This window comes from Paramisgurnus dabryanus, chromosome 4 (assembly GCF_030506205.2).
Source record: "Paramisgurnus dabryanus chromosome 4, PD_genome_1.1, whole genome shotgun sequence".
NCBI lineage: Eukaryota > Metazoa > Chordata > Actinopteri > Cypriniformes > Cobitidae > Paramisgurnus > Paramisgurnus dabryanus.
This window is the reverse complement of record NC_133340.1, coordinates 44,805,398-44,829,633: the sequence shown is the minus strand read 5'-3', so window position 1 is coordinate 44,829,633 and position 24,236 is coordinate 44,805,398. Positions and strand designations below refer to the sequence as shown.

Sequence of the window (24,236 nt, the reverse complement as noted above, 5' to 3'; positions counted from 1 at the left end):
AAGTGCTGTACAATATAGTTCCTCTTTTAAATCCGCTTAGAAAAGCGCTACGTTTTATTTTGTACCACCAAACTTGCTCGTATAACTACTCGTCTTAAATAGGAAAAACGTTGATGTGTTTGGTCACTTCTAACTTTATCTCTGAGTGGTACCATTGAATGAATGGGGCTAAGCTAAATGCTATCGAAGTGTCGCAGCGCGCCCCAGCGCTGACGTGCACGCACTAAAATGATAGAGGGATGTATCAACTCTTCTTAGTTAAGGTAATAACATATTTTAATATTGAAAATGAGTAGACTATTCCTTTAAGAGGGCGCTTTACTTCCTGCTTTTCGCATCCTAATAACGAAAGCGGGCCGGGCTCGGATCGATCAAAGTACAGTGTGAGTGCGCGCATCTGGGGGAGTAGGAAGGGGGGAAAATTGCGCTGGTGCATGTTTTGTTTGGATAATATGAATGTGCCCTTAGGTGTTTTTCAGTATTATTGCTTAATTTACTGACATTGAAGCATTTAAGCTTTTCTGCTGCTTTAATATTATTTGTAGATCTACAAATTATCACAGGAGTATTTGCATTGCGAATGGTTTTTGCATTTGCATACTTATGAAATTGTCATCAAATTAAATATAAAGAATACTTTTATTTATTTTGAAATACTATTTCAACATGAAAATTGATTCAGTGTTGCAATGATTTGTGTGAACAAAACGAAAGCAGATTAATGTCTCTTGATTTCAGCACATTTGCTTGTATTAAGCTACATTTTATGTTCATTACAAAAGAAACATTGAAAGAGTGATAACCTGTTTAGTTTCTGTTGTCTATAATATTTTAACCTGGTCACCTCTTTAAATGTTTGTTGGCTGTTTACAGTTCAGGCAGAGGACAGTGGAACCCCCTCTCTCTCCAGCACTGCCACGGTCATCTGCTCTGTTCTCGATGATAATGACAACGCTCCAGAATTTTCTCAACCTGACTTTCACATAATAATCCCAGAGAATTTGCCTCCAGGAGTAATTCACACGGTCCAGGCCTCAGATGTTGATAATGGACCAAATGGAACAATTCAGTACTCAATGGAAGGCAAGTAAATTTAGCTATACTGCTAATTTAACTCTTACTGCTGTACTGCTGCTTGCATGCATTTATTTGTTTAATTTTAGTTCAATCTTGACTACTCTTAGAATGTACATTTTTAGCATTTTATCTCATTCCCCGCCAGCCTGATTTTCACAAAAGAAAAAAAAAATTTCTTCTAAAAATATATAAACATACAAATGTACCAAATGAAGAACAGACCCTCTGCTTTCAAACAAACAATGATAAACAAACAAACAAAACGTCAAAAACTGTTTCATCCTATCTATATTTTTTCTCTGCTTATAAATTATTTAATATGTTACAATTTTTTTAGAAAAAAAACCCTGAAATAATTGCATTTTGTAAAGGAATTTTGTTAGAGATCAGATTCAGAACGATTATCAAAACATAAACGCAGTGTAAAAAAAAAATTTGCTTCGGTTTTTTATAAATTATGGATCTAGTGGATGATAGCGGTATTACAGATAACCTTAAAACCTCATCAGTAACACGTTTTTTTATGCAATGTTTTCTCTTTAATGATGAGATATCTTGTCAATGGCGGGGAAACAGTTAATGGAGCAGTGAATGTACAGAAGCTTTGTCTTGGCAGACTAGATCTGCTACGATGCAGCATCTGGAAGTAACCAGAACCCCTATAGCAGATCTAGGCAGGTGGTCCTGTGTAAGGAGGGGGGCAAGGAAAAAATCCCATGGCATGCTGCACGTAGAAAGCATATGGGTTACGTAGAAAGAATGGAGAGATTGATTGGCCATGTCACTAACTTTAGGAGAACCAATCGGTTGCACAGAAGAGACAAAATAGTTTCAATTTACCAATTTGTCATTTTTATTTGCTACCTAACAAATCATTCCAGAGTATGAATCAGTGCTTTGTCTCTTTTTCCATTTATCATCCACTGAAAGTAGATGCAGAAAAGTGTTTCAGTATTGACAGTGTGACTGGAGCAGTCAGCACGGCTAGAGTCTTGGACAGAGAGGAACGTACCAACTACACCCTCCTCATCACTGCAGCTGACCATGGGGATCCCCCTCTGAGCGCCACTACACTCCTAAACATCACCCTCTCAGATGAAAATGACAACGTCCCCTCGTTCACTCGGAAAACATACCGTGCCACCATTAGAGAGGATCTTCCTGCCAATTCTGAGGTCATACGACTCATAGCACGGGATGCTGACGAGGGGTCCAATGGTGTCGTCACCTACTCCTTATTGGAGGAGAACTCTGGAAACTTTTACGTTGAGGGCTCCACAGGTGTGATACGACTGACGAGGTCACTGGACCGCGAAACTCGCTCTCAGCATGTTTTTCGTGCTGTAGCTACTGACGGCTGCAGACAGGGCCCACGCAGCTCAGTCGCTATAGTTACGATACAGGTAGAAGACATTAATGACAATCCACCATCATGTATTGAGGAACCCATGCGGGTTTCAGTCTCTTTCACCTCCACATATCTCCATCAGCCCATCATCACAGTTACAGCCCGTGATCCAGACCAGGGAGATAATGGCACAGTGGTTTTTAGACTATCAGACGAATATGAGCTGTTTCAGGTGGATAGGCTTTCTGGAGATGTGAGGTTTAAAGCTCCCTTAAAGACTGGGGTTTCAGGGACACATTTGCTCCGTGTGGAGGCTGCAGATATGGGTACACCTTCCCTCACCTCCACCTGCCTTCTGCTTATTCAGTTGAATGGAGATGAGCCACTGTTGCAGTTTACAGAGGAGCTCTATGAAGTCACCATCCTGGAGAACAGCAAGAAAGGTAAACTTTGAATAAAAAAATTTAATGTTTCTTCTAAAATCTCCCTGTTGATTTTGTTAATTCTTGTTTTCAAATTTAGTTTCAGAGGCCTGTGTTTTTATCAGGTTGGTATTAATAGATGTATTACTCAATTTGTTTGTTTTGCTTGTCATGTGCAAGGTTCTTGGGTGGCAAATGTTGTAGCTTATGACCATACAGCAGATGAAGCTACAATCAAGTACAGTATTTTCAGTGGCAATGAGAATGAGGCCTTCACAATTAATACAAGTACAGGTGAGAATTCTAAGATTTTAAAATAACAAAACTTTGAAAATAGAAATTTCCGTGTAGCTACAATGCAAAAAGGTGTGCAGTGTGTAAACGTTACTTAAAAGGATAGTTCACCCAAACATTTAAATTCTGTCATCATTTTCTCATCCTCATGTTCTGAATCTGTATAAATTTATTTTACCTGATGAACACAAAATAAGATATTTTAATAAATGATGGTAAGCACACAGCTGACTTCCATAGTAGCATAAACAAATATGATGGAATTCAATTGGTAAGTTTGACTGCGTGCTTCCCCTTATCTTCTTCATCATTTATCACAATATTTCCATAATATTTTTTCCTACTATGGAAGTTATTGGTTACAGCAGCTGTATGCTTACCATCATCTATCAAAATATCTTACTTTGTGTTGATCAAAATAAAAAACTCATACAGGTTTAGAACAACATGAAGGTAAGAAAATGACAGAATATACATTTTTGGGAGAACTATCCTTTTAAAGTCCCTGTAAAGGCAATCTTGAAAATTGTTTCTACACACATTTTAAATGTTAGAATTGGATTGCTGAAACACGCCAAAGACTGTTTACTAAGTAGTATTGAATTGCAGAGTTCGATCGAAAGTTTCTACCATTTCTGAGTTCAGAATATTTTAGGCAGGCCTAAAACGGTGGCTCGATGACGCACTTGAGCCATTGCATATTGCCCTGCCGCTAACACAATCGCGAGCATCTATTCAGGTTGTAGCGGTATTTGAAAGTTGAGAGAGACAACAGATTTTCCACGAGTGGGCGTGGTTTCAATGCAGACAGCAGACACGCCCCCTGTCTTTGAAAGGTGTGAATTCTGCCCACGTATTTTTTCCATCATAAAAAAATTTGTTTGGGTGGTTAAAGATGCAATTTGAATAATCCGCGCGCTACAGGGCAAACAATAACAATGACGTAGATTAATGACGCTCTGAAGCAGCGTGGAATTATGGGATTTGTTGTCTTTTACTCAACCGCTGATGGCCATCAATCAGACGAGAGCGAGAAATCATGTTAACAGATGAGGTAAAGTAATCAAGTTTTATACTGTAAATGTTGCATTTGATGACATCATTTTATCTCATTATGTAAGGTTTCATGTAATGTTCACAACGCAATTGTTAGTCATAGATGTTACAGTATTAGTCCAATACGATGGTGTGTTAACACAGCACAGAATTAAGTGTTCAGATTAACAAATTTACCATAAACAAGTGAGTGGCCCGACATACTCTATTACATCCGCATTTGTCCACGACACTGTTGTCATGTGGTTAATACGTCAGTAAAGGCAGTTACAAAGGGTAACATGGATATTAACGTCATTGAAAAGGCGACTGCATTGCCCCGTGTCACTGTTTAGAATGGCAATTTTCTCAAAATTTACAATTAGTTGAAACCATTAGAGATATTGTTTGTAATCAGCTGGACAAAATATATAACACTGGACTAGTGGTTTTTGGATATTTTACTGCAAATATCTTACAAATTGTATCTTTAATAAACAATTTCAAAATGGTTAGGCCTTTAACCTTCTTACTAGAGTGCCTGATTCCCATGCTAGCTTGATCACTAACTCAAATCAAATCAGTCAGAGAGGTTAAGCAGAATCCTTGTTCCCCCCGGTTTTCATTTTTTTTGCAATCTGGACTGCACACCAACATGTGTAAGAAACATTTGTCTGTAATTGTCTAAGAATTCTGCCATTCTTTTGTTAGAATTGTTGCTTTGTTGACTGTTGTTTGACAACCAAATGAAAATCAAACCCAGACGGCCCTCAGTTATTCAAAGCATTTCAAGGCACTGGAAATGTCTCATAGTACTGAGAAAGTAAAAGTAACAAACAGGGGTTATAGAAGAATAAACAGTATCGTTCTTTGTATTATAGAGTATAAACATCCTTTGCTTTGTGGTTTGTTGGCAATATCCAGGCATTCATTTTCTGAACTATATTCTGTAAATCAAAAAGAGCAGTTGTCCTAACAATAAGATATGAGAGATAGAAATAAGAGAATGCAACAATTAAAAACACTCTTTCGCTCTGACAGGAGATATCATAGTTGGGGAAGAAAAGCTGCTAGACTTCGAAGTAGAGCGCAAAATTCATCTCGTGGTTCTGGCTGAAAATGGACAACAGACAGCTTACGCAAGAGTGACCATCACTATGCAGGATGTCAATGACAACGCACCAGTGTTCAAGCAAAGCTACTACAGAACAGCTGTCTGGGAGGGACAAATTCACAACACTTATGTTATGCAGGTAAAGAAATTGAGCTTTTGTTTGGCCATGTTATTATTATTATAGAAATGGTGTATAATCCTCTATGATAATCATTGTTTGAATTTGCTTTGATTTTCTGTGATTGCTGTAATGAAAAGTTGTAAGAGTTATATTAGTGGTCGACTGATATATTGCCAAGGCCGATTTATCGGCCGATATTTGAATTTTTTTTTATTGGCCTCAGACGATAAATCTTTCTGTTTGGCCGTAAGATTCTCGGGTTGGGTCCCATTAGCATTGTGTTACAAGATAAATACACTCGAGCCCAGGGGCGTCATGCACCAATTTTTTTTAAGGGGGCACAGTGTCAACAGCTCACAGAAATTTGTGCATACACAGACATCAAACGAAATATTATAGAGCTTTCAGTCTTTTCCATGGCACTTACATTTCTAACAATCTGAAAACCCCTGCTTTCATGCAAAAACCTCCAAAATAAGAGTGATAAGTAACTTTAATATCAAATACTATTCAATCGGAATAATGACACATTTGCATTATATTTACATCTGAAACGGCATGTTTTATTTAAGTCTTAATGGCTTGTTTAATTGTGTCATTAATCCATTTTGCACAACAACTAGCCTACATTTCATATAAAATTAATGTAAAATTAAAGTATATAAACAACGATTGATTTTAATGTTCAATAATGTTTAGATAAAATTATTAGAGGAACGGATTTTTGCATTAAATTTTACCTCATGTGAGCATGTGAGATTCCGCGCCCGCGTGAACTCTGGCGAACTTTGGCGTTGTGCCAAGAAGATGAATCTCTACTAATATAACGTTGAGACGGTCACATTTAAAACCATACATTTTCTACACAGAGGAGGTTAACTGCATATTACCGTACTGGGGTTTGGAAATGTTGTGAGCGTTTCTAACACGTTTTAATTCCTCAGATAGCCAAATGCAGCAGCAAGCCAGCAACAGCAGAGAGCTCGTGAGCGCGCCCAGACCCTGATGACGTCTGCGACTGCGCTCTGACTGCAGCGCCAGCTGCCGCCAGAATAAAAGTAATATAACATGATCAAAACACTATCAAAACGGCGAAAATCTCCGAAAAGTGACAAGGATGCAGCACAGAATGTATAATATTGTGCATATTAAACAGATTAAAAGTCAAATAACAGATTAATGGACGCTTATTTGATTTTGAGGTTGGATGCAAAATCCATTGGCTCAAAAAAACCAAGGGGGCAGGTGCCCCCTCAGTTTGAATGGGCATGACGCCTCTGCTCGAGCCCACGCTCATGCGGCGTTGCACAACAAGTCAAACACACAGCCAGCGTCTAAAAGACGGTGAGATGGATAACTAATCATCATTACCTTTTAAACGTGACATTGTGTTGTGTGTAACACTCCGAGTCCGACAAACAGCAAAGTCTCACTCAAACCGTAAGGTGTCGCATCCGCAGCCCAGTGGTAACAACTGGCGATAACAAATTTACCTCATAAACAGTGACAAATCCTGCAACCACCTCTTCCTCAGATATGCACTCAATAACCTGTGTCAGTCGAAACCCAGCAAGAAAGCTGTGTGTGTGTGTACCTTGTAATTATCACGTTGTGGGGACCAATTGTCCCAACAAAGATAGAAATACTAATATTGTTTTGACCATTTTGAGGTCCACATGAGGTAACAAGCTTATAAATCAAACAGGATGATGTATCTTGAAAATGTGAAGTAGTAGAAGGGTTTCTGTGATGGTTAGTGTTAGGGAATGGGGCAGGTAAGGGCAATAGAATATACAGTTTGTACAGTAGAAAATGCATTACGTCTATGGAATGTCCCCACAAAACATGGAAACCAGAATGTGTATGCGTGTGTGCGTGTGTGTGCGTGTGTGTGTGTGTGTGCGTGTGTGTGTGTGTGTGTGTGTGTGTGTGTGTGTGCGTGTGTGTGTGTGTGTGTGTGTGTGTGTGTGTGTGTGTGTGTGTGTGTGTGTGTGTGTGTGTGTGTGTGTGTGTGTTTGTGTGTGTGTGTGTGTGTGTGTGTGTGTGTGTATGTGTATCTGGTAATTATCACGTTGTGTAATTATCACAAAGATAGGAATACCAGTGTTTTTGTGACCTTGTGGGGACATTTAGTTGTCCCCATGAGGAAACAAGCTTATAAATCAAACAAGATGATGTTTATTGAAAATCTAAGATACAAGAAAGGTTTTTGTGATGGTTGGGGTTAGGGAATGGGGTAGGTTAGGGGAATAGAATATACAGTTTGTATGGCATAAAATGCATTACGTCTATGGAATGTCCCCACAAAACATTGAAACCAGAGTGTGTGTGTGCGTGTGTGTGTGTGTGTGTGTGTGTGTGTGTGTGTGTGTGTGTGTGTGTGTGTGTGTGTGTGTGTGTGTGTGTGTGTGTGTGTGTGTGTGTGTGTGTGTGTGTGTGTGTGTGTGTGTGTGGAGGATAAGACTTTCTGATTTGATGCTACATGATTCTGTCTAAGCAAAATAACTTAGGCTGTGCAATTGTCGTCTTTTGTTTTTACAAAGACAAAACGGAAGAGCAGACACAAATCTTTTTCAGTCAGTTAATATATTTATTAAAATATTTACCTCATTACAGTTTTTTTAATTAAGAGAATATTGCATAAATATGCAAAATCATTGTTTATTTAGTTTTACTAGTTTCTCAGTCACCATAATAAAATTTTAAATATAGGCCACATTGCTTTCTTAATATCGGCATCGGCCTTTAAAAAAAAAACATATCGGTCGACCACTAAGTTATTTTGTTATGGTTTCCCAGACAGGGATTAGTTTAAGCCAGAACTAGGCCTTAGTTTAATTATGAAATATAATTTTATATAATTTTAACAAACATGCCTTACTAAAAACATTACTTGTGTGCATGTTGAGGCAAAACAAAAGGCACTGATGTATTTAAAGAAATGTCAGTGCAAGTTGTTTTCAGTTTGAACTCCTCTTACATTTATTTTAGTCTAGGACTAGTCTAATCCCTGTCCGGGAAACTGCCCCATAGAGTTTTGTGTTCAGGTATCTATTGTGAAAAAAATTAAATCACATGTGTTCAAAAAATGCAGCTTGAATTCCTATTTAATGTTTTTAGGTGTTAGCCACAGATTCTGACAGTGGTGCAAATGGACAGATCAGTTACTTCATTGTGGATGGGAACCACAATAATGCATTTGTGATCGACTCTGTTCGTGGGATTCTAGCCACCAATACTGTCCTTGACAGAGAGATTGTCTCCTCATACAAGTATGACTTATTCTTGGCTTCTTGATCTCCCACGGAATTTTAAGGAAATGTTTATGGAAATTGTTTACTGACCAATTATGGCAGGGGTGTCCAAACTCAGTCATGGAGGGCCATTGGCTGTGTCAGTCTGGTCCCTTCTTCAGTAGTCTGGGCACTGATCAGGGAGTCTGCCATTTTAAGGGCCCAATCGCAAAATCCTTCCAGTGCACTGGAACATTAGTTCCCTTAAATTCCCACAATGCAACCCAAAAATCAGTGAGTATTGATGGTCCCTATGTTCCCTCACCAGAAATCACGCAAGAATAATTTCTTTGTTATGATGCACACAAAGGAAGATATTTTGAGAAGTTTTTTTAACCAAATCGTTCGTGGACCCTGTTTACTTCCGTAGTATTGTTTTTTCCTACTATAGGAACCTGCATACACAATATACTTAATCACAACCTTGGGAGCTAGGGAATGGATTGAGACACAGCCACTGTCTTGCAGAATTTAGACACTAGGCCTCCAGAAGCAGGATTGGACACCCCAGAATTATGGAATTAACTGAATCAACATAAAGAATTATGATTATGATTCAAGGTTTCCGTTTTTAAGAAAAATATTTTTGACATTACAGGTTAATAATACAGGCCAAAGACATGGGAAGCCCCCCTCTCACAGGCACCTCCACTGTCCGTGTCCACGTCGTAGATGTCAATGACAATAGCCCTACAATACCATCCATGGAACAAGTGACCATCGTAGAAAGTATGGAACTTATAAAGACATACTGGCACAAGCCATAAAACACCTTGTTGAAAAAAATGATATATGTTAAGTATACATGGTATTCCCCAGATGATCATTATTTAAACTTTACAGATTAAACACTGCCATCTAGATGAGAAGTTTAAATTCTAAGCAACTGTTGTAGGAACAAACTACAAATGCTCCACCATTCCCAATACACATTCAATGTCCTCTTTTTTTTTCCTTTATCTCTTTACAAACATGACATAACCTCTCAGATGACTTGCGTAATTGTCAGTTACATGAAAAAATGACTTTAAACTCACATTTTATTATCATTATTATAAGCTCACTGTTGCAAATCAGTGTAAGATGAGGAGACAGTTTTGAATGCAAATTTTTATGCACTTACTAAATCTACTATAAAACTACTACAACTAAAATACAATTAATTAAGTATGAAAGATAGCTAGTTTTGCAGCATATACGCAAATATTGTTAAATGTTAAGCACCTTATTTCAATGACCATTTGTTAGGAAAATCAAGTGACATATATCATGGCAATATCACAGTGTTTTTATACTTAATTACAGCACAAACTGTAATTTAGCCATAGGCATGATACTTTGCTGACATTCAGTACTACCTTTGCCCAGTCTGCCAATGGAAGGTGAATTAAGGAAATTTCCTGCTCAGAAATATTTTGTAGTGGCCATGAAACAGTATTTTGTATTATTATCAATTTTTTAGACATTTGGTGTTTGTCGATTGTTAACAGGAGTAAAACAAACCCAATTACAGCTTAATTTACTGAACAAAATGAACACAAAGATAATCAAACATATCAAACATAACAAGACTTTCTTCTAGGAACATAAATCAAACAAACTTAGATGTTAACATTCACATAGACCATTTACAAGATAAATACACATTCGAGATCAGAAAAAAATTAGAAAAACACATATACAGACTTATGATGCAGAAAAAGGTGCAGGTGTGAACAATCAGCACAGAAACATTATGCCAAACGCAACAGGAAAGCATAAAATTATCCAAAATAAAAGAACACGTACAAAACTGAATAATGCAACCTTCAGTGGTCATTTAAAGAGGTAGCCATACTGAGACAACAATAGAATAGAAGTGTAATGTTTTTATACAATAGTTATAAAGAGATAAACTTTCCCAAAATAACTGGCCAGTTAGTTTATATATTGTGTTGCCATTAACCTGAGGCATCAAGCTTTGTTTGTTGTTAAGTAACACAGACTCTGTGTTTAGTGAGTTGGATAGCATTCTGTAATCACTCAGCTTACTTTCCATCTCCCGCTCCCCTCTCTGGTGAGAGAAACACCACTCAGAGCGATCCTTAAAAAACACATATGCCATGACGAGCTTTATGCTGCAGGCAAATTACTAACCCTGCTTCCACTCCACACGGCCCTTAACACAGCGAACAAAGACAAACTTCCCAGTGCTGTTTTAGTAAACATTAGCACTCTTGGAATGCCTCTTAGCCAAACTCTAGAGGTGCAGGCTGGTAGTTTCTGGTTTTGCCATCTGCCAGCCAATCAGCTTGGTAATTGTTTTAGCTAAATCATAGCTAATTACAATGGTTTGTTCTACTTACTATAAGTTTAAATATGCCATTAACATATTGTATAATGTATTGCGCAGAGCTCTAACAATAACCCACCTCCACCCCCAGTTCCACTCGATCTTGTTCCAGCATCACCAAATACATTCCCATAAAAGCTGTCAGGAATGAAATACGTATCAATGAGATAATTTTAATACATCTGTTGTGCTTTATGGGGTAAATGTTTACAGGTTTATAGTAATATGAAACATTTTTAATTACAAAACACTGAGAATTGTTTTTACTTGCTGTGTCCTTAGATCTTCCTGTTGGCCATATTGTCACTCAAGTAATTGCAAATGACGTTGACCTCAGTCCTGCAGCAACGTTCAGATTTATAGGGAAGGATGAGACAAGCTTTGCAATTGACCGCTATTCAGGGATAATTACCACGACTAAAAGACTGGATTATGAGACTCAAACTGTCTATACACTGAGAGTGGAAGCATCAGACTCTGTCCATCAAACAGTGGCTGAACTCTCCATACAGGTGATGGATATCAATGATAACCCCCCCGTTTTCTCTCAAGAGTCTTACCAGGTAAAAGAAATGTAAAATGTCTGTGTGTAAATAAATCTGTTTAATCAAAGTTAGAATTTGCAACATGCAGCAGTTTTATAGTAACTCATTCCCCGCCAGCTTCAGTTTTTTATAAATTGGGTAAGAGCTACATCTAGTGGATAATCGCGGTATTACAGATAACCATTAAAACTCATTAGGAACACGTTTTTTTTCATGCAAATGTTTTTCCCTAATAGACGAGATAACTCATCAGTGGGGGGGGGGGTTGTTAATTGTTATTGAAGTGCTGTTTTTGATTTTTTTTTTACATTTATTTAAAGGGGCAATGAAGCTGTCGATTTGATTGTTTTATACTGTTGTTTGAGGTCTACATATGATGTTTGCATGGTTTTTAAATTCAAAAACATCAAAAGCAATAAGTAATTTTGAAGGCTGTTTTGTAACATGGTTTTGATGTTGTCTGGAGAAATGGTTTGTTTGAAGGGGCGGGCCGCATTGAAAACCTGGACGTAAACGCTCGGTACTATGATTGGATAGATTCATTCCCCTTCATTACATGTCGGTAATTGTTTTGGAAACATTAAAGTGTTAAAAAATCAGCCGATCACATATATGTTTGAACCACAAATTATTCTAGGTGCTAAAGATGATACACATAAATGACAATGCATATAGTAAAGTAGAAACAAAACTTTAAACTTGACGTGACTAAATTACCGTATACAACACAGTAAGCGCGCATCAGAATCTAAACTGCGGCTGGTAAGTCCTTATCAATAACTTTGTATATTTCTATTGTGCTTGTGAGGTTGCTCTTACATACACGTAACGTTACACACCACAGTTATATGATTAACAAAGCTTTGTTGAGTGTTGGATCTTTCAAACTCAACTTGCCTAAATTACCGTATACAACACAATAAGCGGGCATCAGAATCTAAATTGCGGCTGGTAAGTCCTTCCTTATCACTAACTTTGTATATTTCTATCGTTATATCACAGTTGTATTGTTAAGTGTTGCACCTTTTTAATCGTTTAATGTTTTAGTAAATTAAAACAGTCAAACATACGTGTTTAGGCAAGGATGTTACAATCAAGACATATCAAGCGATCTCTAACAAGCAATAGTGAAACGTAGTAACTTACTAAAATGTTTTACTTACATAATAATGCTGTGTTATTCCTGTCAGATACAATATGAATGGTGCTTTTAATCACAATCTCTCTCCAAATCCAGCATCGACTTCTGGCTTCTTTACAAATTAATCTGCGGTACACAAAGTAAACAAACACACCCCAAACGAGCTAGAACTTCTTTAAAAACAAAATTAAACCACGCATTCCTAATGTTAGGTTCCAAGTATGGTTCCAAGTAGGGATGTCCCGATCAGGTTTTTTTGCCCTCGAGTCCGAGTCTGAGTCATTTGATTTTGAGTATCTGCCGATACCGAGTCCCGATCCGATACTTCTATAATACATAAAAAGGAATAAAGAAGAGCGAAAAAAACAGAACCAGGATGTTCCTTATGTCATGCCGCACGCGTTGCTGTTTCTGTGTGGAGTAAAAAGAGTCTTAGCTCTGTGCCAGCGCATAACTATAGATGTGTTAAAAAATAATGAGAATATATAAAGTATATGTACAGGGGTTAAATTGGGGTTTGTTTTGTGGGGATGCTCTGTTGGGAGGGAGGGTTCGAGGGGTAACATGTTTAATCCTGATGACAGCAAAGTCACTGGTGTGTTTCAATTACATTTTGGACCTCTGATAGGATTTTATAAGTTTCAGCTTTAAAGCTTTGCCACAGGTTGACCCAAACTTTAAAACCTGAACTTTAAATTATGCAAATCTATGAGTCTGACACCCTATATGCATTTGTTGCACATGTCATTATGCACAATTGATCAAACTTTGAAGGAAGTTTTAAGAATCAACCTCCTTGACTAATTCTAGGCATAAGATAGGCTACCAAAAAAGACTCAATTAACAAGAAAAACAACATACTGATTCAGAAATATGCCATAGAGATTCCCTAAGCTGGTCAGCAGTTAGTTAAAAAATACCTATAGTAAGGTCGTAGTTAATTTGCATAATCAAAATACATTATTTTATTAAACTATACAATAAGTTCTATCCAGTTATCTAGTTAACATATTGTAATGAGATGAGTGACATGGCTATACATACTTTAATACTTTGTTTCTAGACTTCTATACATGGATATGAGCTGACATCACTCACTTGTCTTCCGCCATTTTGAGGACTTGAAGTGGTCGCAAAAGAACTAGAAGCTATGCCTTCAATATGCTGTGAGCATCAAAATCGCTATTTTAACAACACTAAGAAGGCTCAACACAACATGATATTTTGCTCGAAGTATCGCCTGTGTCTCTACACGTGAACTCGAGCATTGAGACCATTGTTTGTGAACAGAGAGTTAACTAAAAAGAAGGTTTTGAACAACTGACTTTGGATGATTTGGCGTCCGTTCGCCGCCTTCTTCCCAGTCAAGATGTATCGATCTCCAATTGCAACGTAACGAGGGAGGATTGTAAAGATTGATATCTCCTAAAGCATAGTTCCATAAAAATGCACGGATAAGTCGTTGTTTTGTCGCAAGTGAAAAACAATATTGACCTTCTAGTTGAAAAAGGAGCCTCATATGAGATTCATTCATTCCCCTTCGGAAATCGATTATTTACGTCTGGCAGAGATGGCAAGCGGACACCATAACAGCCAAAAGTCAGTTGTACAAAACCTTTCTTTTTAGTAAACTCTGTGTACACAAACAATGTTCTCAATGCTCGCGTTCATGTGTAGAGATCCAGGTGATACTTCGAGCAAAGTTTCATGTTGTGTTGCGCCTTCTTATGTTGTAAAATAGTGGTAGTTCGGTAGCAGCGGACAGCGGCTGGAAGAACGCATCAGGGATCGAGAAGGCATCACACCCTAACCAAGATATATTTTTTTTAAGTAGTGTTTATTTTCATGACAGTCGAGATGCGACATGTTGTCTTTCGTAGCCCTTTACTGTATCCGTAAGAATCATAGACAGTAAAAGATAAGAAATCCGTAAATCGTAGCAAGGTAGCCAATGCTTGTCAATAGCCTACTGGTACTCGGTAGGTCCTAAAAATGGCGGCATGACGTAAAAGGTCACGTGACTGAAATCCATCTATTAAGTTTTTTCGACGTGTGCACCATTCTTACCTCTCTCTCTATCTCTCATCTCTACAGTAATGTCAAATGATCCTGTGCGAATGCGCATTCTTGAGGTTCTGAGTGAGATGCGGAGCTGCGTCTGAGCACATGGTGACAAAAACGATCAATGCGTCGTTTAAATAAGCGGTAAAAACCCAGTTTTGTCGTGGGTTCCTTGCACGCACCATTGTGAAGCCTATAAATGAAAACACGTCAACAGGCTTGTTCGACTTCATGCGGCGCCACAACAATCGACTGCCGGGTGACGTCAAACTACCGCGAGAGTGATCCGCGAAATCATACGGAGGAGTTTGCTTTTAAATCGCTCTCGCGGAACTTTGACGTCATTCGGCTGCCGGTTCTTGTGTCGAACAAGCCTATTCTCTTCTCGTCAGTTCACACGCACCAGCGCAGCGCCTACACTGGCGCGGAGCAGAGCGAGACCTTGATGGATTTTAAACCCTGCATAAGTATCCGAGTCCTGATCGGGAGGGAACGTCCGATTCCGATCGAGTCTGAAACCACGTGATCGGGGCCGATTTCCTATCATGTGATCGGATCGGGACATCCCTAGTTCCAAGGTTAGGTTATACAGCGACTGTGTTCTTCCACAACCAAACTCATACTCATAACATGGGTACTCATAACAGATCACCACGTCAAAATAAAAGTCTCTCAAAAAAAATGTAAATGTAATTTTGGCTACATTTGGCAATCTTTGAAGACATGTTTACTGATTGTTGACTGACTGCATACAGTTTGGGTGGGGCTACAAAAGTGGTCATTGCCTTTTGGGTTTGGAGGAGGTGATTAAATTCTAATCTGACAGCACATTTCAGGCACATTCCTGTTTATTTCAGTAACAAGAATGTTTTCAGTTCTGAAGCTTGCAGTATGTTAATTTAAGTATGATGACCTCTTATATAACAGAATATCAAGTTAAAATTTTGTTTTTTATTCACTTCCACTTTAACATCCAAGACGAAAATTTTGCAGTGTCATGTTTTCATACACCATTTATTATCTATTTATCTATTGCCATCCAGGTTATATTGCCAGAGTGGACACCCGCAGATTCATATGTTATGACTGTTTCAGCAAATGATCGAGACTCTGGACAAAATGGCAACATTTCTTATAGGCTTCTTTCCTCCCCAATGACAGGATTCTACATTGATGCTGAGAATGGTAATGCACACAATTAACACACCTACAAATTGAAAAACAACAGTTACTTTGTAAATATTGAATTTATCTTTATTAAATTAATAATAAGTATTTACCAGTACTTTTTAGCTGTAGTCTTAGATTGATTGTATTGAACATGAGCACGAAATACTGTGTATTAGAAAATGGGGTGTTAAAAAGGAGTTACTTTTCATGCTTCTCAAGCATATCCAACAGATTTAACAAAAACATGACATGTGGCTTCAACGCTTTAAAGAAAGGCACATGACACCTAAGTACTGTATTTTTAGAATGTGCTGTTAACTCTTTCACCGCCAGCGTTTTTAAAAAAAGTTGCCAGCCAGCGCCAGCGTTTTTCATGATTTTCACCAAAGTTGAATGCCTTCCAGAAAATGTTCTTCTTTAAATATATAAACATACAATATACCAAATGAAAGAACAGACCCTCTGCTTTCAAAAAAAAAAAAAAAAAATTTCATCCTACCTTCAGTGGTTCTTTTGCAATCAGCTTTTGAATATGGGTAGGTTTCTGCAAAAACACCACATTTTGAGCAAAAAGCTGAGATAATTCCATTTTTGTGACGGACTTTTCATAGAGATCCCATTCAGAGCGATCTTTAAAACAGACACGGACATGCAGCCGCTTGCCATAGGGCAATACTTCCGGGTTTAAAAAGTTGCCACCTGGTGGATAATAGCGGTATAGCGGAAAAACGGAAAATCTTGTCATTGGCGGGGAAGCATTTTTTCTTAATTGACGAGATATCTCGTCAATGGCGGGGAAAGAGTTAATATCTACACTGTAAAAAATTCCTTGTTGCACTGAACCTTTTAGATTTAATCAACTTTAAATTACAATAAATTTAATTAAGTTGCTATATATTTTAAAAATAAAGTTGAAATAACTTAAGCTAATTCAACTTTATTTTTATAAAAAATAAAGTCAAGACTGTTGAAATTAATTATTAATTCACGTTGATTCAACTTAAAAATTTAAGTGCAACAAAGTTTTTTTTTTTTTTTTAGAGTGTACTTATTAATCCACACACACACACGTGTGTAAAAAAAGTATTCAAGGGAACTTTTCTACCACCCGCAGGTTCAGTGTTTACCAACCGGCCTCTGAAGCATATTCCAAATGGAAACATCCTGCGGCTCCTGGTGGAAGCACGGGACAGTGGTGACCCAAAACTGTTTAGCGTCACATCTGTGGACATAGAGGTGGCAGACTCCAATGATCATGCCCCTTACTTCACACAGAACTCATACCTGGTAAATGTTCCAGAGGATGCGTCTGTTGGAAGCACTCTCCTCACTCTGTCAGCAGAAGACAAAGACTATTCATCTGAAAACACTTATTTGGAGTACACAATTGTAGGTGGAAATGACGAAAGGCGCTTCTGTCTAGATGTTGTTAGCATTCAGACCTTCGAAGCCCACAGACAAACTATTGGACAAGTTGTGCTCTGTGATAGTCTGGATCGAGAGACAACTGACATTTACATGTTAACTGTGATTGTAACAGACAGGGGAATGCCTCCACTTAACAGCACAACTGTGGTGACAGTCAAAGTACTTGATATTAATGACCATGCACCTGTTTTTGGTAGTACAGAGTACCATACACAAATCCGTGAAAACAGCCCTATAGGTGCTATTCTTATCCAGGTCTCTGCTCATGATCTTGATCTGGGCAATAATGGGACAGTAAAATACAACATTATTTCAGGTAACAGCAGAGGATTAATCAGATTGGATCCTACAACAGGTATCCTTGATGTTATGGGTACCCTCGACTATGAAGAGGATACTAAATTGACCCTAATAATCCAAGCCTCAGACTGCGCTGCTCCAAATGACAAAAAGGTATCTTTCGCAGTTGTTTACATATCAGTACTGGACGAGAATGACAATGCCCCATTCTTCGTGTTCCCTATCATCAACTGCTCAGTAGCTGAAAACCTTCCAGTTTTTACCCCTGTATGCACCGCACATGCTGTTGATGAAGATGCAGGAAACTTTGGACTACTGACCTATTCAGTTGAAACCCCCTGTTTCATGGACTATGACAGTACTAATCCAGACAGAAAAGAAGCCTTTGGTATTAATCCATCTACTGGAGAAATTCACACAAAACAGACATTCGACTTTGAAAGAGCAAGTGAATACTGCTTTGTGGTAGAGGCACGTGACAAAGGAGATCAGGTGGCAACCTTGAAAGTACAGATCAACATCGAGGGCATTGATGAGTTCAGCCCTATATTTACTCAGAATGTGTACCATTTCTCTCTGCCACATAATGCCAAGGTTGGCCAAAGTATTGGTCATGTGATGGCTATGGATCATGATGGTGGTCTGGATGGCTTAGTGGAATACTCTTTAGTCAACCCATCCCCATTTTTCAATGTCAGCAAAACAACTGGCAGTATATTTATTTTAAACCCAGTGTATCAGAGAGGAAGCTCCATGTTAAAGGAGACAATAGAGAATCTATTGGTTCTGGCAAGCAGCCCCAAACTGGATTCCAGGTCATCAAGTTGTCATGTAATTGTGAATATATCCAGTTCAGAAAAAGCAAGTGTTTCTCTTAGTGTCCAAGCCACCAGTGTCAGTGTGTCATTATTAGTGTTCTTCCTATTTTTGATAAGCATCATTGCACTTGTTATAAGGTACAAGTCCAAAGAGAAATCTTCCAAGAAGACAGCCTCCATATCTGCTAACCTCAACCAAGAGACTGACACTTTTGGTAGGATAGGTGGTAATCTTCATAGCATCAATGGTATAAACCTTCAAGATTTACAAACACCATTAAATGCGTGGGCAAAACTTGATATTGCAAACCAATTGAGGAACTCAGACTCGAGTGGAAGAGGATCTGCTGAGGATGAGACTGCTGAGGATCAGGAGATCAAATCAATCAACAAATTTTCATATTACAAGCCGTTTAGGTCTATCCCAACACAAGTCTCAAACTCAGAGACCAGTGTGGACTCAAACTTGGAACACTCTTCCAATAAAGAGCTGTCTTCTGGTGCCAATATAGGAATAGTCCAAATAGTGGACATGGCCAGCTCTGAGAGTCTCCACAATTTTAGGGAAGAAGGAGGAGGTGAGGGAATGCTTCCTCAGGTGGTCAACATGAGAGAAGTGCAGGAGGTCATGAAAAGATGCATGTCCATGCCTGGTGAACGTGGTTGGATCGAAGGCTCACTCACCAACCTGATTTCCTCTGAGGAACAGCTACATGGCGGAGACTACTTTCTTAGCTGGCAACCACGCTTCCAAACTTTGGCCTCTGTTTTTACAGACATTGGCATGCTTCCAGACGAAGAGATGAGGGATGGGGATGTGGATCCAGAGTCTCATAGCCTTCTGTACCCACCGCCTCTCATCACAGCAGTTGCCCAGCCAGGAATACGTGCTGTCCTTCCTAGGATGCCAAGTAGAAAACCAACCCTACTACATACTGGAAACACAGGATTAACCCCTTCAGCAATGACCCCCAGTTTCTCACCATCCCTGTCGCTACTTACTGTTAGAACACCCAGTACTTCTCCAGTGGTCTCAGAAACAGGGTTGGGATGCTACACAAAAATATCAACACTGCCAAAAGATGTCATAGAGGATCTAGAGGTTCAATTGTAGTCTTTAAAAAATAATATTCATTTATTTAATCTACTGTGTGTTTTAACACTGTTTTTAAATTAAATATTGCTAATCGGGGACAGCTCAAGATGAAATCACAAACATTTGCATTATGTTAGCTTTTGCTTCTTGATAATTTAATTGTTTTTATTAAGAATGGCCTACCATGGGCGATGTTTAACGTTTGTGATTGGGGGGCACCTACCTGCAGACAAGGGAACTCCAGTGCTTCAAGATTAGCGAGTGGGGCTTCCTGGTATTCAAATATGGTTTAAGTGATTTAGAAATATTTTAACCTTGCTTTACTTAGTCTACACTTAGTCTCCCACTACAATAATAAGATAGGACATAGAATTTTTTTTTATTCATAGCTCAGAGAAAATCATAACTGGCTCTGGTCTAGGGGAGTGAACCCCGGCACCCCAAAATGTTAACTACAGATTTTTTTGTTATTATATTGTTTTGTCAAATGTTTGGTACAAATGTTTCTGCAACTTGAACATAGGAGCTTGTGCCAGGTTCTCTTTGTGTGCACTGAATATATTAAACAAGAGAAGCACTTTATAATACCTTATGGAGTTCCTATACGATTTGATATTTTTATAATAAAATTAATTTTGATTAAAGACATTAAATTTATCAAAGAGTCTCCATATATTTTTGAAACAATATTTTAGTATAATTTGTCATTATGCAGAACAGATTTGTGAATAAAGAAGCTTGCTGGTCTTAACTAAACTGTTTTGGCACTGCAAATACAACTGATATCACCAGTCAAATCTTGAACCAGTATTTTTTTATTACACATATTACACTTGGACTGAAACTGGCATGAAACTGACTTTCTCTTATTAATTCCTGATGTCTGACATGTTGGTCAAATGGTGTAACTTTAATAAAGAAGTGTGTGCCCAGCCAAAATTGCAGGCTTATTGTTGGGAAAACAATTTCACTATTAGAATGTCTCTCAATTTCTGCTTCTTAAATTCCTTTTCTGTTGTAGATTTGCAAATGTGTACACTGCATAACATTCCTACATGCTGTTTTAGAGCCAGATAGTGGTTTTCCTTCTTTAAGCTTACCTTTTTGACTGTGCTATAAACTATTTTATAAAACATTTATAAATTTGATTTACAATAACATACAGCTATGACCACTGCACCCAACAATTCTTTGTATCACTGTGCAGCACCCTTAACAACATAACATATTTGTAAAAGATTATCTTGCTGTTCACAGTCCGTCAGGGAATATTTTTTCCAGCGGAAAGAAGCCTTTTGGTGATTGTACTTCATGAAAGTTGTGTTGATATATAGGCTTATTTTTTGCTTTAATATTGCAAAATCATAAATGTGTCATGGCTGAAGGGGTTGCATTCACTCTTCTTCACTTTGTGCCTAACAACACCCTTCAGGCATTACTTACTCCACAGCACAGCCTCTCGCACCTCATTGCTTACATGATTTTTGTTCATAATTTTTTACAACAATTTACCTGAGTAGACATTGAAAGATTGTTAATGTGTTAACATCAAAGATGTGCTTTTAAGGTGCAAATTATGCTTCGTTACAATGGCAAAGCATGAACCTTTACACTGACCAAGTATTGAGGCTAAATCAACTGATTGTATTTAAAGAAGGGCAATTAAAGACACAGATGGAAAATAACATTTTAAATTGCTAAGTTATTAAATTTGGCGGTTGACAAGGGCTTTCAAAAACCACCAGTGAAGTGGCAGCTATGGCTTATCCAACTAAACAACCCGCAAAATGTAAACTCAGTAAAACTCATAATATCCCACGCCAACATTTTTTTCATACTGTCTTTTCAGCTTTCATAATATTTTATGGAATCAGAAGACAGAATTTGGTTTAAAGGGATGTTTTTTTGTATGGTTTGTGTTGATCTTAGGAGAAATTAATTACAGAATTGTAAAATTATGGAAAGCAGCTTTGCCAGATCTGCAATGTGATGCACAAATTACTAGACAGGTTTGTGTTGTTGGTTCAAATGGAAAGAGGTTTATCAGAAGTTTAAAACTTTGCCAGCAGTTTTTTCCAGGCGGTCTAACCGAGGCCGTTTACATGACAACGTTTTTACAGTATGTGGTTTGGCTGTTCGTTTACGCAACAACAGTGTTTTGGGGTCCTGAAAATGCTAACTTTTAAAGATGGGTTTCAAAATCTGCATAAAATGCGTACAGTAAAGAAGAATTTGTGATAATAGTGACGTCATGCACATGTGTTAGACATGCTCGAGTATAACCAAAACAACAATGGCACCTATGTTTGTGCCGCTCAAGATAGTTTACGCTTCTCCAATAAAGTTTAAAAAAAATTGCCGCTTTATAGTCCAGGGTCACTTAAAGGGACACTCCACTTTTTTTGGAAATCCGTTTTGGAATCCATTCAGCTGATCTCCGGGTCTGGCGCTAACACTTTTAGCATAGCTTAGCACAATCCATAAAATCAAATTAGTCAATTGGCATTGCGAATGTAACAGTCACAGAATTACCGCACAGAGAACTGGGACTTGAACATGGACATAGATTCAGACACACATACACAACAAAGAAGCAAGACACAACTTTTTTATATTCATATTTTTATTACAATTATTAATTGTTCAGTAAAATGAGTGAATGGAATTTTTTTATTTTGGTGTTTGTCCCATAGTTTTATATCTATGGGGAAGTAGTGGTGGGAATCCTTTGTTCCATTCAATTTGGAGTCTACCAATGTTAATTGAACATGGGAGTTTCAGGGACAACGTGGCTGAGTTGCTTCTGGGATATTTTCATTGTTCAGAATATTGTGAATTACTTTGTAAGATATTGGAAAAGAAGTCATATATTATAATTATTGTGATCAAATAAATTTTTCCAAAGTTAATGTCTATGGGAATTGTGTTGAGTGTTTCTTGTGAGTGCTGGCCGCCAGTATAAATATTATGAATGTTTGGAGTAGTTTTGAGTAGTTTTTTTTTTTTTTTTTTGGTCTGTGCCTGCTGCTGTGAAGTGTGACCGGAAGGCTGCGGATATTTTCTTGTATTTTCTGTTATTGTTTTTTTTTGTATTTTGCTTTAATAATTTTTGAATCTGTTTTGAATTGGTATTTTGTAACATTGATTTGAACTTACTTTTGAAGACTTTTGAATATTTTTCCTTATAATTAGTTCTTTATTGGACTTTTTTGGACTATTTTTGACTTGTTGTCGGAATAAACAACTTGGCATTTCTCACACTATCTCTGTTTAATTTGCCATATGTTTTTTTGGTACCCTTAAGGGGGTTAGCACCTAAAAAAAAACCAAAGAGTTTCTAAATTTTTTCTATTTAAAACTTGACTCTTCTGTAGTTACAATGATATAACCTAGTGCCCGAAAATAGTCCACTGCTATTGAAAGATACTAAGGGAACTATTTTCGGCTGCTTTGTAATATTATTGCGCCACCTGCAGCCATGTTACGCGGCAAAGTCCTTGATTATTACACCAGAATGAGAGTATAGTTCCTAACCATATCTGCCTAGAAAATCACACTTTTTAATTTTCCGTCAGTCTTAGTACACGATGTAACTACAGAAGAGTCAAGTTTTAAGTAGGAAAAATATTGAAACTCTTTGGTTATTTTAAGGCGTGATGCTAATGAACTAATCAAATTCAATGGATTGTGCTAAGCTATGCTAAAAGTGGTAGCGCCAGACCCGGAGATCAGCTGAATGGATTCCAAAACGGTAAGAATCAAAGGTTTAACTCTAGGGGAGCTGGAAAATGAGCATATTTTCAAAAAAGTGAAATGTCCCTTTAAGTTGTAGTAATAAACCAACCTCATTGTCCGTCTAAACAATACTGCTCTATGCTTTTGGCATCTTGATTCTTTGAATTTATCGCTCTGTAGAAGAATGTTGGCAGGTTGGGATGGTTTTATTGTGGTTTATTTACACTGCCAGTGATTTTCTTAAGTTATTTAAGAACAAGCGTCTTACTGTAAGTTTGCATATTATCTGCCAGAGAAAGAGAGAGAGAAACCATGCGCATGCATTTTTTCCCCTTAATTCGATCATTGCATACTGTTCCATAGCCTTAATAATTCTGACGAACACATATCCATTATTATTTAAAGCATTATACAATATTGAAATTTGATCTCTTTTCTCTGATTTGTTGAGATGTGTTTCAGAAATGGAAAAACAAACAAACCTCATTTCCCACTGGTCAATGATAGAAGCTAAAATTCCATTTTATGATGCTGCGCAAGCCTTAATCTATGATGAACTATGAGTATAAAAAACTCCTAACTTTTTACAGATGTGGCCCTATGTGAAGCAAAGATAATTTTCAAGCTTGGACGGACTTGAGGAATAATTCTGAGTTCAAACATACTGAGGCATCATAACGAAACATCTGGTAATGTTTTTTTCATGTTTTTTTTTTTTCAAAATTACTGTACTCCTATTCCATAACCAACCCTGATGGCCCAACTTTATATGAAAAGTATTTTGCGAAACCTTGCTCAAGATTTACTGACATTCATTTAATGTCAAAAATGTTGACCTGGTTCGGCACTGCACATCACACTGTTTTTAATGCACTAAACACCAGTAGATTTTTTATTTTTCAGTCA

At 37.7% G+C, this 24,236-nt stretch overlaps 1 protein-coding gene across 2 annotated transcripts in view; it reads left to right on the top strand.

The window, feature by feature from the left end:
- Positions 1 to 23,223, top strand: part of dchs2 (dachsous cadherin-related 2) — a 64,665-nt gene extending 41,442 nt beyond the window's left edge. For both annotated transcript variants that reach the window (XM_065254782.2, XM_065254781.2), the window contains exons 12-20: positions 874 to 1,083; positions 2,011 to 2,868; positions 3,028 to 3,141; positions 5,218 to 5,429; positions 8,532 to 8,683; positions 9,303 to 9,433; positions 11,319 to 11,599; positions 15,827 to 15,968; positions 17,068 to 23,223. In XM_065254782.2, coding sequence (XP_065110854.1) covers positions 874 to 1,083; positions 2,011 to 2,868; positions 3,028 to 3,141; positions 5,218 to 5,429; positions 8,532 to 8,683; positions 9,303 to 9,433; positions 11,319 to 11,599; positions 15,827 to 15,968; positions 17,068 to 19,613 — 4,646 coding nt within the window. In that variant the 3' untranslated portion in view covers positions 19,614 to 23,223. The remainder of the gene's footprint in view (positions 1 to 873; positions 1,084 to 2,010; positions 2,869 to 3,027; positions 3,142 to 5,217; positions 5,430 to 8,531; positions 8,684 to 9,302; positions 9,434 to 11,318; positions 11,600 to 15,826; positions 15,969 to 17,067) is intronic.
- Positions 23,224 to 24,236: the final 1,013 nt, after the last annotated feature.